Source organism: Varanus komodoensis, unplaced genomic scaffold (genome assembly GCF_004798865.1).
Source record: "Varanus komodoensis strain SLA01 unplaced genomic scaffold, ASM479886v1 scaffold30, whole genome shotgun sequence".
NCBI lineage: Eukaryota > Metazoa > Chordata > Lepidosauria > Squamata > Varanidae > Varanus > Varanus komodoensis.
In genome coordinates this window covers 11,563,471-11,578,300 of record NW_025335762.1, presented here as the reverse complement: position 1 = coordinate 11,578,300, position 14,830 = coordinate 11,563,471, and the positions used below count along the sequence as shown (strand labels likewise).

At 45.3% G+C, this 14,830-nt stretch overlaps 1 protein-coding gene across 2 annotated transcripts in view; it reads left to right on the top strand.

Annotated features, from left to right (window-relative positions):
- ROBO3 (roundabout guidance receptor 3) overlaps positions 1-14,830 on the top strand; it is a 167,914-nt gene that overhangs the window by 117,327 nt on the left and 35,757 nt on the right. For both annotated transcript variants that reach the window (XM_044437609.1, XM_044437608.1), the window contains exons 8-9: positions 1,534-1,658; positions 5,581-5,752. In XM_044437609.1, the coding sequence (XP_044293544.1) occupies positions 1,534-1,658; positions 5,581-5,752 (297 nt within the window). The remainder of the gene's footprint in view (positions 1-1,533; positions 1,659-5,580; positions 5,753-14,830) is intronic.

The following is a 14,830-nucleotide window of genomic DNA, read 5'->3' as shown; positions in this document are numbered from 1 at the left end:
TCTGCCGTTGAGACAACTTGAGTCGAGCATGCATGAAAACACACACCGAGAGACACACACACACAAGGATGTGGGTAACCTAGCAATCTATAACTTCATTAAACTGAGGCTTGCAGTGATCAGCATGACAATAGCACACCTGAAGCTCTCTTTTTTATAGAGGCCCGGTGCCCCATAAATACTTTACAGCTCAGCCAGAGGGATGCTTATTGTCTCTCTGCTTCTTTGGGGAGGGTAAAGAGGAGATAAGGCAAGTGATTAGCATTTGTAAAACCTGATGTCATTTGTCTTGCATGGGGAGGGAGCAAAGAAAAGGGTTCTTCTAAACCAGCCAGGAGTTCTGGGGGGGGGGGGGGGGTTCAATCTGAGGCATTATTTATGGTTGCATGGCAGATTTAGGGGACTTCCCCCATGCCGCCCTCCCCCTCCTTCCACCAGTGTGAGATGATCTTCTTTGCATGCATTTGCAGGTTGGAGTTTTGTAAAAGAAGTAAGCAAGAAAAACTGCAGTCATGTTTAAAGTCCGAGCCAATGTGGAAGCACATCCAAATGCTTGATTTCCTCATTAACGTTACAGTGCGGGTGTCTTTTGCAGAGTCCAGTGCTTTGAGCTGTAGCTTCCTTATACGGGTTTCTTTGAAAAGGCCTCTCCCTGTTACTGTGTCCCCATCTTCTGAAATGTGCCACTGACTTCACCTGCTGCCGCAGCAAGCGATTCTGTTATGCACATGGGAGCACAGGACAGACATGGATCCATTTAGTTTAGTGAACGAAACACGGAAAGCAGCTTTCTGGGTTGTAGACGGGAGTTTTTCTGAGCCCCACCTGGAGATGCCAGGAACTGATGCTGGAACGTTCAAGGCGGGCACTCTACTGTTGATGCTCACCTCATCCCCAGTATGGTAGCCCAAGCCCAACAGGCAAAGGACAGTACAGCTTGCATGCAGCCTTCTCATGTTGCAGTCATTTCACAGAATCCTTTCAAGAGGACCAGGGGACCAAATAATTGGTCTGAATCCAAAGGTGTTATGTCTCCAGAGAAGGCTTCACTCCAGCAATAACTGTTAGTCCAGACCAGTTAAGAGAGAACAGATACTTGATCTGATTTCTTTGTTATATATTTATTCCACCTTTTTCCCTGCAAGGAACCCAGGTCAGGGTAGATAATTTTCCTTCTGTTCCTCTCCATTTTATCCTTAATTTTATCTTACCTGTGAGATAGGGTAGGCTGTGAGTTGGTGATGGGCCCAGGGAGTTTCTCAGTCAAATGGGAATTGGAACCTGGATTTCCCAAGGACCAGAACCAATGTGGCACACTAGTTCTCCTGGGATGCTAGCTATCTCAGGAATAGGCCACATGGAAAGGTAATGAATGCATCCTGAATGCAGAGCATCTATGGAAACATTTTGGGTACCTCTTCATACCAATACTCCCCCACTTCTCCACACAGTTTTAGGTGTCCCAGGGAGGGTTGCTCCAAAGTTTCAAATTTGTTGTTCTTTGTCTTCTTTTCACATCTCCTTTTCCCTCAGTTCCACCTCAATTAGTGACCCGTCCTCGGGATCAGATTGTGACTCAAGGTCGCACAGTGACATTTCAGTGCGAGACCAAAGGAAACCCACCACCGGCTGTGTTCTGGCAGAAGGAGGGTAGCCAGGTAGGTTCAGCAGGACCCCAGGACTGCATGAGAGTGTGTGTGTGTGTGTGTGTGTGTGTGTGTGCGCGCGCGCAGCTGTGCGCTTGCATGCTTGTACAGACTTGATGAATATTCTCTGCTGGTCAACCTTGGTTTTAAGGGAGAATTCTCATTTTGGTAAAATTAAATACAGATCTGTGATGCCGTGGGTATAATGTTGGACCTGGATAGAGGAATCTCATTGCTTAAGTAGGGTAGCCACTGATGACTTGCCAAAAAAGAACTATCAGGTGTCAGATCCTTTCGCTACTTTTACAGAGATTCTCCCAGAGATCTACCAGCAGATTCAAATCTACAGTCTTCTGTCTGCTTCTTTTCCCAAAGGGTTCAAAGATTTCTTCATTTTGCTTGCCTTCTGAAAGCAGGAAGTAACGGGTCAAAGACACAAACTGTGAAATCCTATGTATGTCTTCTCAGCAATTAGCCCTAATGAATTCAGTGGGACTTGCTACCAGGTAGATACCAGGAAAAGTTTCCTCATTGTCAGAGCAACACAGCAGTGGAACCTGCTGCCTAGGGAGGTCATGGGCTCTCCCACACGAGAGACATGCAAAAAGAAACTGAGTGGGTGGAATAAACTGGTGTCTTGCAACAGCAGGGGGTTGGACTGGATGGCCTTCTTGGCCCCTTCCAACTCGGCTCTTCTATGAGCCTACAATTCTATGAAATGTGAATAGGATTATAGTTTTAAAGCTGTGAGCCACCGCTGAGTTTACCAGACAGAAAAAGAAATGCATTCAAATGTTAACAATGTAGAAGATGCAGCTAAGAAGCCTAAGGGAGCCCCCCAGGTACAGTAATAGCAGTTTTACCTCAGGTCAGGTATAAAAGGCAGTATTAGGCAGATCAGCGTTCTGTTTTCTGTGAGTGGTGGCCACCCTGATTCTAGGTAAAAGGAGACAGATATGAAAAAGTCTTTTTATCATAGGTAAGGTTTTTTTTCTCTTATATCTCAAGCTTCTGAGCAGGAATGGAGATTTTACCCCAACATTTTTTTTCTAGCCTATAAAATCACATTCTGCCAAGTAGATGGATGGGACGCAGGTATGCCTCTAGAGAGGAGAGTCCTGTGGAATGAATAATTGGGGTTTTTAAAGTTGCCTTTAAATAGCATGGAGCTATTAATGTGTCAGTTACTTACATCCTAGGAGGATAGGTGATAGAATGAAAAAAGTGGTGGTGGGGGGGGGGGAGAACAAGGAAAAGCAGATGCATAATGAGCAGTATTGCAGATTGGAATTTCTTGTTTTAGATCATGTCCTACAAGTCCTCCTGTATAACAAGTTCATGGAATAATAGCCATTTTGAGTTAGAGGGAACTTTAGAGGACATCTAATCCACCCTCCACACACACACACACACACACACACACACACACACTCAGTGCAGGAATCTTACATGTACAGCGCCCTGAGAGATGGCAGCTTAGCTTCTGCTTAGAAGCCTTACGAAGTGTTCCTTGTTCAACAAGGCTTGCATGCTCCACTAATGACATGCCTACCATATGCATGTCTAGCCAGTCCATGAACACCCTCACCAATGGGGCTTCACCCACCTCCCGTGGAAGCCCATTCCATACCCTTGGGGTCCTAACTATCAGGAAGTACTTTCTGGCATCCAAAAAGAACCTTGGTTCCCTGAGCTTTGCTCCATTGGAACATGTCCTACCCGCCACTGCAGGGGAAAACAGGTCTCTACCCACCTCCATGTGACAGTCCTTCATGTACCTACATGTCACCAACAGATCCCCTCAGAGTCACCACTTCTCCAGGCTGAAAAGACTCAGTTCCCTCAGTCTCACCAGGTATACCAGGAGAGCTTGCTTTCCCACAGTATAAATGAACCACAGATATTCTTGGACTTGCAAACTCTCCTTCTCTCTCTCTCTTTCTCTTGCACCTGTAAAAAGAGGTCAGAAGAGTTTTTTATTGTTAAACAAACTAAAAGTCCTTGTGACACCCTAAACTAAGAGAACTGTGGTTCTTTAAACTATAGTGAATAACAATAAGTCAGAATTAGACCATGATTTTCATATCCTGGCTTGGAATGAGCCAAGATTAAACCATGATTTTCATATCCTGGTTTATACCGAAACCATAGTTTAAACAATCACAGAATACTAAAACCAAAAGCAGATGTGCTTGATCTCTGGTATGCAAAAACGGAGAGGAAAAGGGGCAAGCATTCAAGCCTGCTGCAGTTGACTTGCATGGTAGCAAAGCATGGCTTCCTGTTTTGTCTGAACTAAGCCTATGGAAGAGGGTAGTTGCCACAGGAATGGACAAGTTTCCCAACCTAGGGAGGCATATCTAGAAATTGGGCTACAAATAGAGTATGAGAATTCCATGGTGGGCTAATGATTTTACTGGTTTGGCCCTGGAACATTTTGTTCTATTTCCCTTTGTAAGATTGAGTTGATCTGTAGTGAGTTGATGTAATAGGCAGGTATTGGATTTTTTTCATAGCAATCCCCATTTGCACAAATGGAGCAGGATCTGGGTCTTAAAGAAGGTATTGTAAGTGTTGTTCAGTTATTTTTGTTGGTAGTCTTGCACAAGGCCACCTATCTGCCGTGTGTGCCAATTGTAAAAATCCTTGTCAGTTTCATCCTCTGCACACTCTGTGTCATTTAGCCTGGCAGACACATACTTGTCAAGGAATTTGTCAATTTCATCCTCCAATTCCTTGCTTCCTAAGAGAAGGCGGTGAGAAGAGCACCAAAGTGGAGGATGAACTTGACAAGTTCCTTGACAAGTATGGAATTAAATTCTACAGGGCTAAATGAAGTTGCGGGAAAACTGAAAAGGATATTTATAAAAGGTATACATATCAGAAAGGCCACACACATACATTGTGTATATGCGTCATCCCCATTTGAGCATGTTTAAAGACCCCCCCCCCCAAAAGACCCATAGTTGCATGCACTTAAGCACCAAAAATAAAAACCCAAACCACAATTCTACTTGTGCAAATCACAGGGCCCCAAACAAGGCATAAATATTTATTTAATGTACACAACCTCCCCCCACACAAATATTTCCAGGATTGGAAAAAATTGTTATACTCCACCACTGGATATCAGAAAGGAAACATTGTGAAATCCCATCTGGCTTAATTTAAAGGAAACAGAATCCCCATCTTTACACATCCCTGGGATGTAAATTCTTTTGTACCCTTTTGAGGTTCATCTCTTCTTAATTTTTGATCCCATAATAGTGTTATATGGACACTAGGGAAACCTGGGAAAGAACTGCTGATGTTGCCTCCCTGAAAATGAGGTGTTGGGGGGAAATGGCTGCTCTGGAACAGAATTAGCTGGGAATTAGCAATAGGAGAACCAAGTCCATGGAGATTCTCTGAATTCCACATGGCTTGCCCAGCTCCCAGTTTCATCTGCATCATATTTTCCCTTCTGCTCATTTGGGAAGATTGTGCATTTTGCAACTGTACACCTCTCTCCATCAAGGAAAGCATGAAAATGTGTGTTTAAAAAGCCTCAGCATTTTAAACCTCACATTTCTCCCAAATGCAGTTTGTTTTTTTTAATGATTGTAGGCTCACAAATGTATACATTTCTTCTTGGGGGGGAAATGTGCTTCCATTCAGATTTGGAGTTTTCAAGAGGGCAACTTCTGATACACTGTAATGAAATTCTTGTACATGCTTAATGGATGACTGACTTGCTCTGGGAGCCATTTTCACTGAGGAACTGCAGAAAAAAAGTATTCAGATAAATAAGTAGTGGAAAGCTGCTTGGCACAGAGGGCTACCTTGGAAATGCAGCGAATATATCTGTAGCCACATGCAGCGTGACATGGCTTCTTGTTTGCATTTTCAATAGATAAGAATCCCAAGAATTCTCTTTTTTCCTGTTTCTGTCCAGATCCTGCTTTTTCCGAGTCAGCCCCCTCAGGCAATGGGCCGCTTTTCTGTATCTCCAAGTGGCGAGATGACCATTGTGGATGTCCAGACCTCAGATTCAGGCTACTACATGTGCCAGGCCATCAGTGTGGCAGGAAGCATCCTTGCCAAAGCCCTCCTGGAGGTGGAAGATGGTAAGTTATCTGTGAGGAACCCCAGCTGAGGTTCCAGGGCTCGGTTTTGCTTGTTTCTTCTCCCACCCCACCAGGAAACCACGAGGATTCTTCTCCTGACACTCGCATAAGTGCTATATGGGGATTTGGCCTTTACAGGAGGTATTGGTTGCTACACATGACAACGTAATACCTTTTATATGCATGAGCAGAGATTGGGAACCTCTATCCACAAAGTGCAGCTGTCTCTTCCATGTACAGGTGAGTTCCATGTACAGACAGAAAATGGAAAGTGAGGCAAAGCTCAACAAAACTAGCAGCTACAAAATTTTTGAAAAACAGCCATTGTTGGCATTGTTGTGTCTTCCAATGTGAATTATTTTCTCCCATGGAATCCTGCATTTTTGTAACCCAAGGAAGCCTGAAATGATGTCCTGCATGTAAAGGATAATTCCAAGTCGGTCCCACTTAAGTACATGCCTCTGCCCTGAAGAAACAGTTTGATTCCTTGCAATGTTATTGAGGACAATGGAGATTTTCTGTGAATCTGAAGAATGGAGCAGCTGTTTCATTGTTTTTTAAGGCTCTCAGACTGTGGTGTTGTCTTTGATGGTAGGATTTGTTAACATTCACCCAAATCCATAGAAGAATCTTCCTTTCTCTCATAGTGCTATACTTTTGTTTCTGGAATCTAAATTCATATTGTGTTAAGTTTCCTCGGCAATATTCAGGTGCCAGAAAATGTGGAAGCTGGGGGGAATTCAGGCTAGTTTGGATTGGAAAGACTTTTACTTTTATTGCCAGAAATAAAACCTCTACTGGAAAGAAAGAAGGGGGAGAGTGAGAATAATTATGCCAGTGGGTTTTTCTGTACCCCAGCACAATTGGATTTGTTCAGAGTTGTTCCCCTAAACCCATCTCTGCCACCCATTCTTCCAAGCAAGCTGTGCTTTGTCAAAACAAACAATTATTTAATTAAATATTGTCAAGTTACAAGAAGGAGGTAGCAGGAAGCATTAGTTCCTTGTCTATACCAGTAAGTAGTTTCTTAGTATCATGTAACTCAAATGGATGCCGTTCCAGGTACATTCTGTGATATCCAGGCAAGTTTCCTGGAGAAGCCAACTTTTGGCAACCAACCCTGCAGAAAAAGGGTCAGAGACAGTCTGAAGCTCATCAGAAGAGGCCTGCTGGATTGATTGGTCTTCCCCAAACTGGTTTCCTTCAGCTTTTGGGGCAATGGCTCCAAGCATCCCTGACTACTGGCCTTACCAGCTGGGTCCTGTGAGAGTTGAAGTCCAAAGTATTTGGAGGAGCCCATGTTAATGAGGACAGATTTAGTTTGTCATTCGTTTTCCTTTACAAGGGCACCTTGAACATAGAGGACTGTTCTCTGAGACCCCTTCCAGGAGAGGAGTGTGCTGTGTAAAGGAGGAGTCATAGCCACTGTAGCTCTTGTGCCAAATAAACCTTGTTGAACCATTGCCTTTCTGAACCAGTGACCTGGAAATGAAAGGTTTAGTTTCCTTGCACCTCGAGCCCCAGAGCCTCCCCCAGGGAACAATCTGCTGCCCTCAGCTGAGGCCTCCCCCTTTTCTCCTTCTTTAATGGTGACACCTGATCCATTGGTGGCAGACAATGGGGACGGATTAATCTGGACAAAGAAGGTTGTAACCCCGAAATCCTTCTCCAGCCATAGCATTGCCAGCTGGGTTTCTACGGCAACCTGAGCAGGCAGACTCCTCCAAAATATGCCGCAGCACAGAGCTGCCCAGGAGGTGGACCTCCCTCTGTGTCACCTGTCGGCACAGGTGAGCAGACCTGTTGGCAGGTTGCCAGCCCAGAGGAGCCCTTGATGTGCAAGGTGGGGACAGCCAGAATGTGTGCCCAGTCTGTGCCCCGCATGCCGTCATATAGGATGGGGAGCAGTTTGTCTGCTGTGTGGGAGATTCGCGAGGTGGGGGGAGGACTTTGCGATGATCCATCTCCCGCACGAGTGACGGGGCCAGGGCCCCCATGCTGAAGGCTTGGCAGGTGCGACAGATGATTCCTGTCCGAATCAGGCTCTTTTGCCTTGATTGATTTTTTCCCCTCCCCTTTCCCTCTTGCTTGCATCCGCTTTCACGGCTGATTGTTACTGGGAAATTCAATTGTGTGTGAACTCTTGAGCGCCCTTTGTCCGTTCACTGCTTCCCAGTCGATAGAGAGTAATTAGGGCCGTAAATAACGGGCAGAGCCTCTGAGCTTGCTGGACTGCTGGGCAGGAGGTGCGACGTGGATGCCTCCTGGGTTTTATTTCAGGGGATTAGGAAGGACATGTCTTTTGGAGAGGCTGCACCATAATCCAGTTCTGATGTGCTTCCCTCTGAGCCCCGGTGCTACGGAGGGCAGGAGTTCAAGTGAGCTACTTAAATATTGGAGCAATGGGCAGGAAGGTGGCAATCCACAGGAAGTGATGTCAGCCTGGGTGGGGCTCCCACTTTAGCAACATTCACTTTTGGCTACTGGTTTGGGGCAGCCAGAGAGGAAAGGCATGCACTTAGACTTCTCTCTGTAGTTCTTTGGGGCACAGCAGAAGCACAGAGGGTGTATGACAACTGCCTCCTCAAAAGACAGGCTTGTTTTGTTCACTTGATGAACTTGCTGGAACAAAGATGGCCCTCGATAAGTACAATTTTATTTGCTCAGTAAATGGCCAGCCAAAATCCAACAGGAAGATAAAATATATTTCAGTTTGTAAACTACCTTGGGCATCCTTTTGGAATAGCTGTGTGTGTTCAGGTACGATAAAGCTGCAACCCTTAACTGAAAGTAAGCCCATTGGAGCAGGTCTGTTTAGGCATGCAGTGCGTGTGTGTGTGTGTAAGAAAGAGGGGGGGGGGTTGCAGGTATCCATGAGCACAAGCTGATTTTCAAACTCCTTTCATCACTTCATTAAGAGGGGTGCAAAATTTGATTGATTGATTGGTTAGATGGATTGACGAATAAGGTGCCCACGGTTATGGGGACCGCAGGCTTTCAGCGGTTTTCTAAATCCTTAGCAGCGTTGCTTTGTTTTGTTTTGTCTTGTCTCATATCATTTCGTTGGGCTTCATGTTGTTTTGTTTGTTTCATTTCGGTTCTGCTCAGTTTGGCTACTTCCATTCCAGCTTTTTACATGTTGTTTTGCTTCATCTTGGCTTATTTCATTTTGCTTGTACTCATGTGCTTTATCTCCTCTTTGAATCTTTCTGCCTGGGCTTTTATTCCAAAATCAAATGCCCGCCTCTCCCCTGTTCACGTGTCCTTTAAAAAAAAAAATGGGGCTCTCCTTAAGAGACAGGGTCCTTTAAGGAACTTCTATAAAATTAACACATGCAAATATGTGCTTTTTGCAAGGGAGTGTGTGTACCTCAAAGAGGAAGGTCACGATCGCTGATGCCAGAGTGCAGAATAATCAACTCAAGTTGTGGCAACCCAGATTCAGGCTGGACATCAGGAGAAGCTTCCTCACTGTCACAGCGATACAACGGTGGAACCAGCTGCCTAGAGAGGTGGTGGGCTCTCCCGCACTGGAGACATTCAAGAAGGAACTGGACAGCCCTCTGAGTGGGAAGTTGTAACCTGGTGTCCTGCACTAGCAGGGGGTTGGACTCGATGGCCTTCATGGCCCCTTCCAACTCTACTATTCTATGATTCTATGAATTCTTCCTGGCTGCTGCCACCCCTTCCCTCCCCAGCCCGCCTCCCATTTCCCTACCTCTGCCTGCCTGACTCTGTTCAATATGGCTGTTATTTAGTGTCATTTCTCACCATGTCAGAGCAAGCTCCCTCCAGTGCATCTGATCAATGGCATTGATCTGCAATAAAACTGGCACGGGCGTCAAGCGCCCGGAGAAGCACTAAGCGCTTTTGGGCTGGCGCTGGCAAGGCTGTGGAGCGCTTAGTTCATTAACACAGCAGCTGGCTTTCCCAGGCAAGCGGATGGCCAGCACACTGATCTCCACTTCTTCTGCTCACAAACATGCATTTAATTATTCTGTGCCGATCCGTACGCCATTAGTGAGGCTGTGATTTGTTATGACCTGTGGTTGAGGGGCAATCTGTTCAGATGAATGATTTGCATTTAGGGAATGTGTGGAGGGGAAGCAGCAGAGCTGTGGCCTCTGGCCTCTTCTCAGCCTCTGGGCCGTCAGCCAAATCCCTGGACAGCCTGTGTGCCGGTAGACCCTCAGTGCAGGGTCTGAGAGAGAGGTGTGCATGTGCACAAGTTCTACTCCTGGTACGGGGTGATGTGGCCCTCTGGGTGATGTTGAACTGCCGCTCCGCACTGGCAACTCTGGCTGGGGCTGGCTGCTGGAAGCCCCTGGAAGCACATGCTCCTGCCTCTGTTTGGCACTCGGGGGCTTTGGCCAGAGCCTGGGCAGGCAACACAGCAGTTGCAGGAAGACCCCATGGGAACACCCCTCTCTGCTGCATTCATTCACCGAACACAGATTATTCACCGGGACAGAGTTAATGAGACCCTTCGTTCATACAACTAAAAGGGTTGTGCTATTTATTTATTATGTTTATATCCTGACTTTTCATGGAACTAAAGCCAGCTTCCATAATCCTCCTCCTCTTCCTCCTCTCCATCGTATCCTCACAGCAATGTGTGTGAGGTAGGTTAGACTGACAGTCAGAGATTGGCCTAAAGTCACCCAGTTTGCTTCATGGCCACATGCAGACTAGTGGCCAGGTCTCCCTGTCCCAGCCCAACTCTAACCTCTACACTGCACAGCCTCTCTCTTTCTTGGCCCGCAAAGGTCATGCATAGCTCACCAGAGCTGACCAGTGGCTCTTTGTATGCCATGGTCAGTCCTATTCTTGTGAAAATTGCCTAGCAAGTAAAGTGCATGGGATATTGTGAGTCTCTTCACGGAATCAAGACAAAGACCCAGAGTCAGACTTGGAATTCAGTGGGGAACTCAGTGCCCCAGATCAAGCTGGATTTTAGTTGGTAGCCCAGTTTCTCAAAAGACGATCCCAAATTGTTGAGTCCATGAACAGGGCATCATTAATAGTTTTGACCCTGCATGAGCCAAAGGACATGAGAGCCCCTATTATTCATCTGAAGGATGGTCTGCGTGATTAAGGAAGAGCAGGGCCACCTCAGCGACCTTCTAAGCATCCCCCTGGCCCTTCTGCTCAGGCCACACCTTGAGTGTGGATGCCTCTGTGTGCAGGTTTCTATGCACTCCGTAATCCAACTTCAAAGAATCGCACATGAAGTGGAGAGCATGATGGAGCAGCAAAGTGTACAGATCGCACATCAAAGCAAAGTGCATTCCCTTTGACAGACAGACACAAGCCTTGCAAATTAGTGGAACCCTCTTTTGTGTTCCTTCTTTAAAAATCTGTGCGAATACCTCCAGTGTAAACAATGCAGCAGGCAAAGTATTTAATAACAGCCAAATTGATTTCTCATTACTAGGTCACTTCTTAATGTTCCGTTATCACGGAACCGATACTCATTTCTCTGATTGCGTTAAATAATAGGCGCATCCATGGGAAATGATTTATATTCTTCTGCAGTGTTAATTCCACATGGGCATCTTGTCCCTGAAAAAGAAATCTTTAGCATGTCACCCCCTCTCATAACAAGCAATTTCTGTGTAAAACGTTGCTTAGTAATGGCTCCACTTTGTTTGCGATGATAGGCAGGGAGGCAAAAGATGAAAAAGGAAGTGAGATTTATACTTTTCAGCATGTTCGCAAAAAATCAGACTGCCCACAGAGCAAAACATTTCTAGCTGTGTGTTGTGTTATCTACATGCACATATAAACAACCTATACACCTATATATACACATTTCTAAATATCCTTGTCTTTAAGGTGTGGCTCACATATGCATGTTTATCACTCAGTGAAAATAGGTTGTGGGAATGAGTCATCGCTGATCTAACACCACAAACAGACCTCAGTGAGGATATAATTGCAATTCTGCAGGTCTAGCATAATTCCTTTTTTTTTCCTTTTTCATGAAAATATGTGCATATTCTCATGCATATTTTCAAAATTTGTACATGCTGCCAAAGACATTTTTTGGCCTGTGAATCACATTGCAAGCTGGGAAATGTACATACTGCAAATACAGATTGCAACCAAGTCTGTGTTTGCGCTGAAACATGCAAACTGATCAAAAATGACAAAAAAAGAAATCAAGTGAATGTGTCATACATCTTGCATGTAGCCATCCTAAGATATAGCCATCAGGACTAGTAGCCATTCAAAACTTTCTCCTCTTTGAACTTCTCTAATCCCCTTGTAAAGTCATCCAAACTGGCTCATTTTGCGGTAGTGAATTCCATCATTTATCTGTGTGCTGTCTGTAGAAGCACTTTTATCTGTCCTGAATCTCCCACCTAAATACCTTTTTCCAATTATAGTGACAATTGATGTATTTCTCCTTGGCTATCAGGCACGTTGGCTAAGCAGAACCTTGGTGGTTAGAATTAGCATCAGTGGCCCTGCAATATTATATTGCAGCATGGAATGCTGCTGTTTTTTGCCTTCCCCAATGGATTGGTTATCTCCCCTACCCCAAAAGGCAGTTAGTATTCATTGGGCTATTTTGAGAGTTTGAGAGCTGAGCTATTTTAACAGTGAAAGAACTGAAGAGTTCCTCTTTCCCACTATCTTTTCTTTTCTGTTCTGTTCTGTTTTTGTACTTCTGCAAACCTTGAAGCTCCTCTTAATCTTCTGACATCCTCCCTGTGCATGGTCAAGTGCCGTGTTTGACTACATCGGCAGTGGCACCCAACCTGAACTTCAGAAAGCAAGAGAATGATACATGGTGCTCAGAACCAGCAATGCCTGCTTTGAAAGAATCCAGCTAGCCAACACTGAAAACAGAATGGCAGATCAGGTGGACCTCTGGCCCAATCCTAGCAGTGCTCTTCGTATGCTGTGTACATCATGTACCCCTACAGTTGTTCTGAACTGCATTTACCAATCAACTAGTCTACCTTTTTTCTTTTTGCAAGAAGCTTTTATGGGTTCCCCAAGTTAGCAGCAAGAAGAAAGTACCCACCTATGATTTAGTATGTCAACAAAATATTTCGATCCTTTCAGATTGAGCAGGTGATAGCTCAGATTAAAGGTGTGCATTGACGGATTTACTGCTGCCTGTAGTTCCCTAGCAGTACATCTCCAGGTAATCAATTAATGCTTGCCTTTAATTGAGTCTCTAATTACACATTACTAAACAAGCTGATGGATATGAGTTCTATCACCCGTGGCTGAGATGACGGCAAAGGGGGCATTGTGATCCATCACGGAAAAGGTGTTTAAGATGTTGCAAAGAGTAAACCCCATTCTGAGGGACCATATGACACATGGGGTGGGGAGCAGAGGAGGAGGGAAACATTGCAGGCTGTGAAAATAAGGGAAACGTGTCATATTAAGCCAGAGTTTCAGAGCTAGGACAAGCGTTCTTTCTCTTGAATCTCTTTAGGGAATAACATGAGGGGGTGCCATGAAAGAATGCCATTGTCAGTAGGGACAGCCAAGAGGAAAGCCAACCCTGGAAAGATGCTTAGTGATTGGATGAGGGGTTCCAGTTAAAGCAGTCTGAGCAGGAGTATTTCTTGGCCTTTCTGTCATGTCTGTTTGTTCGCAACTCTGCTTTAACATGTCAGAGAAAGCCTGGAAATGCAGCAGTCACGCTTATGGTGCAAACAGACTCCCAAGGGCCTTTGTGTATTAGCTTTATCCAAACTGGAGCCCTTGGAGGAGATCCTTTTTAAAGCATTCCCCAACCTGGTGCCCCCCCTCCCAGATTGGGGGGCAACAACTCCCATGGGCAATAACTCCCATGCTGACTGGGAATTACAAGAGTTGCAGTCCAACATATCAGTGTGGCACCAGGACAAGGAACGCTTAACAATGGGATCTCTGCTGAACTTGTTGCTCCTTTCGTCTGCTTCGCTCACATGAGACTCCTCTGCTGTGGTTTTGCTAAAGCCCAATTCCAGCAGGACAGACTTACTGTTTCTGTTGACAATGGCAGCAGATGAGCAGCATCCATTGTGGAATTTCAGGTGGGTGTCTGCTTGGCGGGTTGGATGCAAATCTCGCACATTCTTCTGAAGAAAGCTGGAGGCGGCTCACTTGGTAAAGGAAGCTCATATAGGAAATACACAGTGATCCATTGTGTTTGAGCCATGTGGCGGAAAGGTAGACATATGGTGGTGAAGCACAAATATGGTGGTGAAGCACAAAACCCTTTCACACGTGGTTTGAATGCACGGCACAAAGAAGCAAATAATTTTAGACTTGGGAAGGGACCTCCATCTCCATGTCTTAGCTGTCCACCTAGCTTCATCTTACATACCTCCAATGAAGGAGGGCTCACTGTCTTCCACTCTTAAATAACTTGTGCTGTTGAGAAGTCTTTTCCCATCTTAGCCATTTTCACCCCTGGCTCAAGTCCTGTCCCCTGGAGCAGAGAACTGGCTTGCTTCCCCTTATGTATAGCAGTCCTGTCGGTATTTGGAAGCAGCTATTTTATCTCCTCTTAACTTTCACATCTCCAGGCTAAATGTACCGAGCTCTGCCTATTGTTCCTCAGAAGACTTGATTTCCAAACCTGCTGGCGGTTTATATCACCCACCTCTGGGCACACTCCAGGTGTTGACATCCTTCCTAGAATGTGGAGTGAAATGACCCCACACTGCCATGCACTCCCAGACATCATGTTTCTGTGTAGGACCTGTGCCTCGCCCAGAGGTTTGGCTTCTTTGTTGGTGGGTCTCAGTTTGTTGTTTTTCAGTGCTGCCAGTCTCACAGAGAGATCACTTCCTGCATACAGATGATCAAAGAAATCCTGCTTGGTTATTCGAATGAGCTTTCATGGATGAATTGATTCATTAGTTACATCTGCACACCTGTGTATAGGACCAAAACAATAGTCTGAGGAAAGGGGGAAAACACAATACAGAAATTTTGTATATTTCTTTCTTGTTTTCAATTACAACACCCACTGATTGAGGAGAGGCATTCGCTTTTCTGTGAAACGGAACTGGGGGAGACCACTTCTAAAAGAGTTGCAGTCATCTTTGGATTTTTATAGTATCC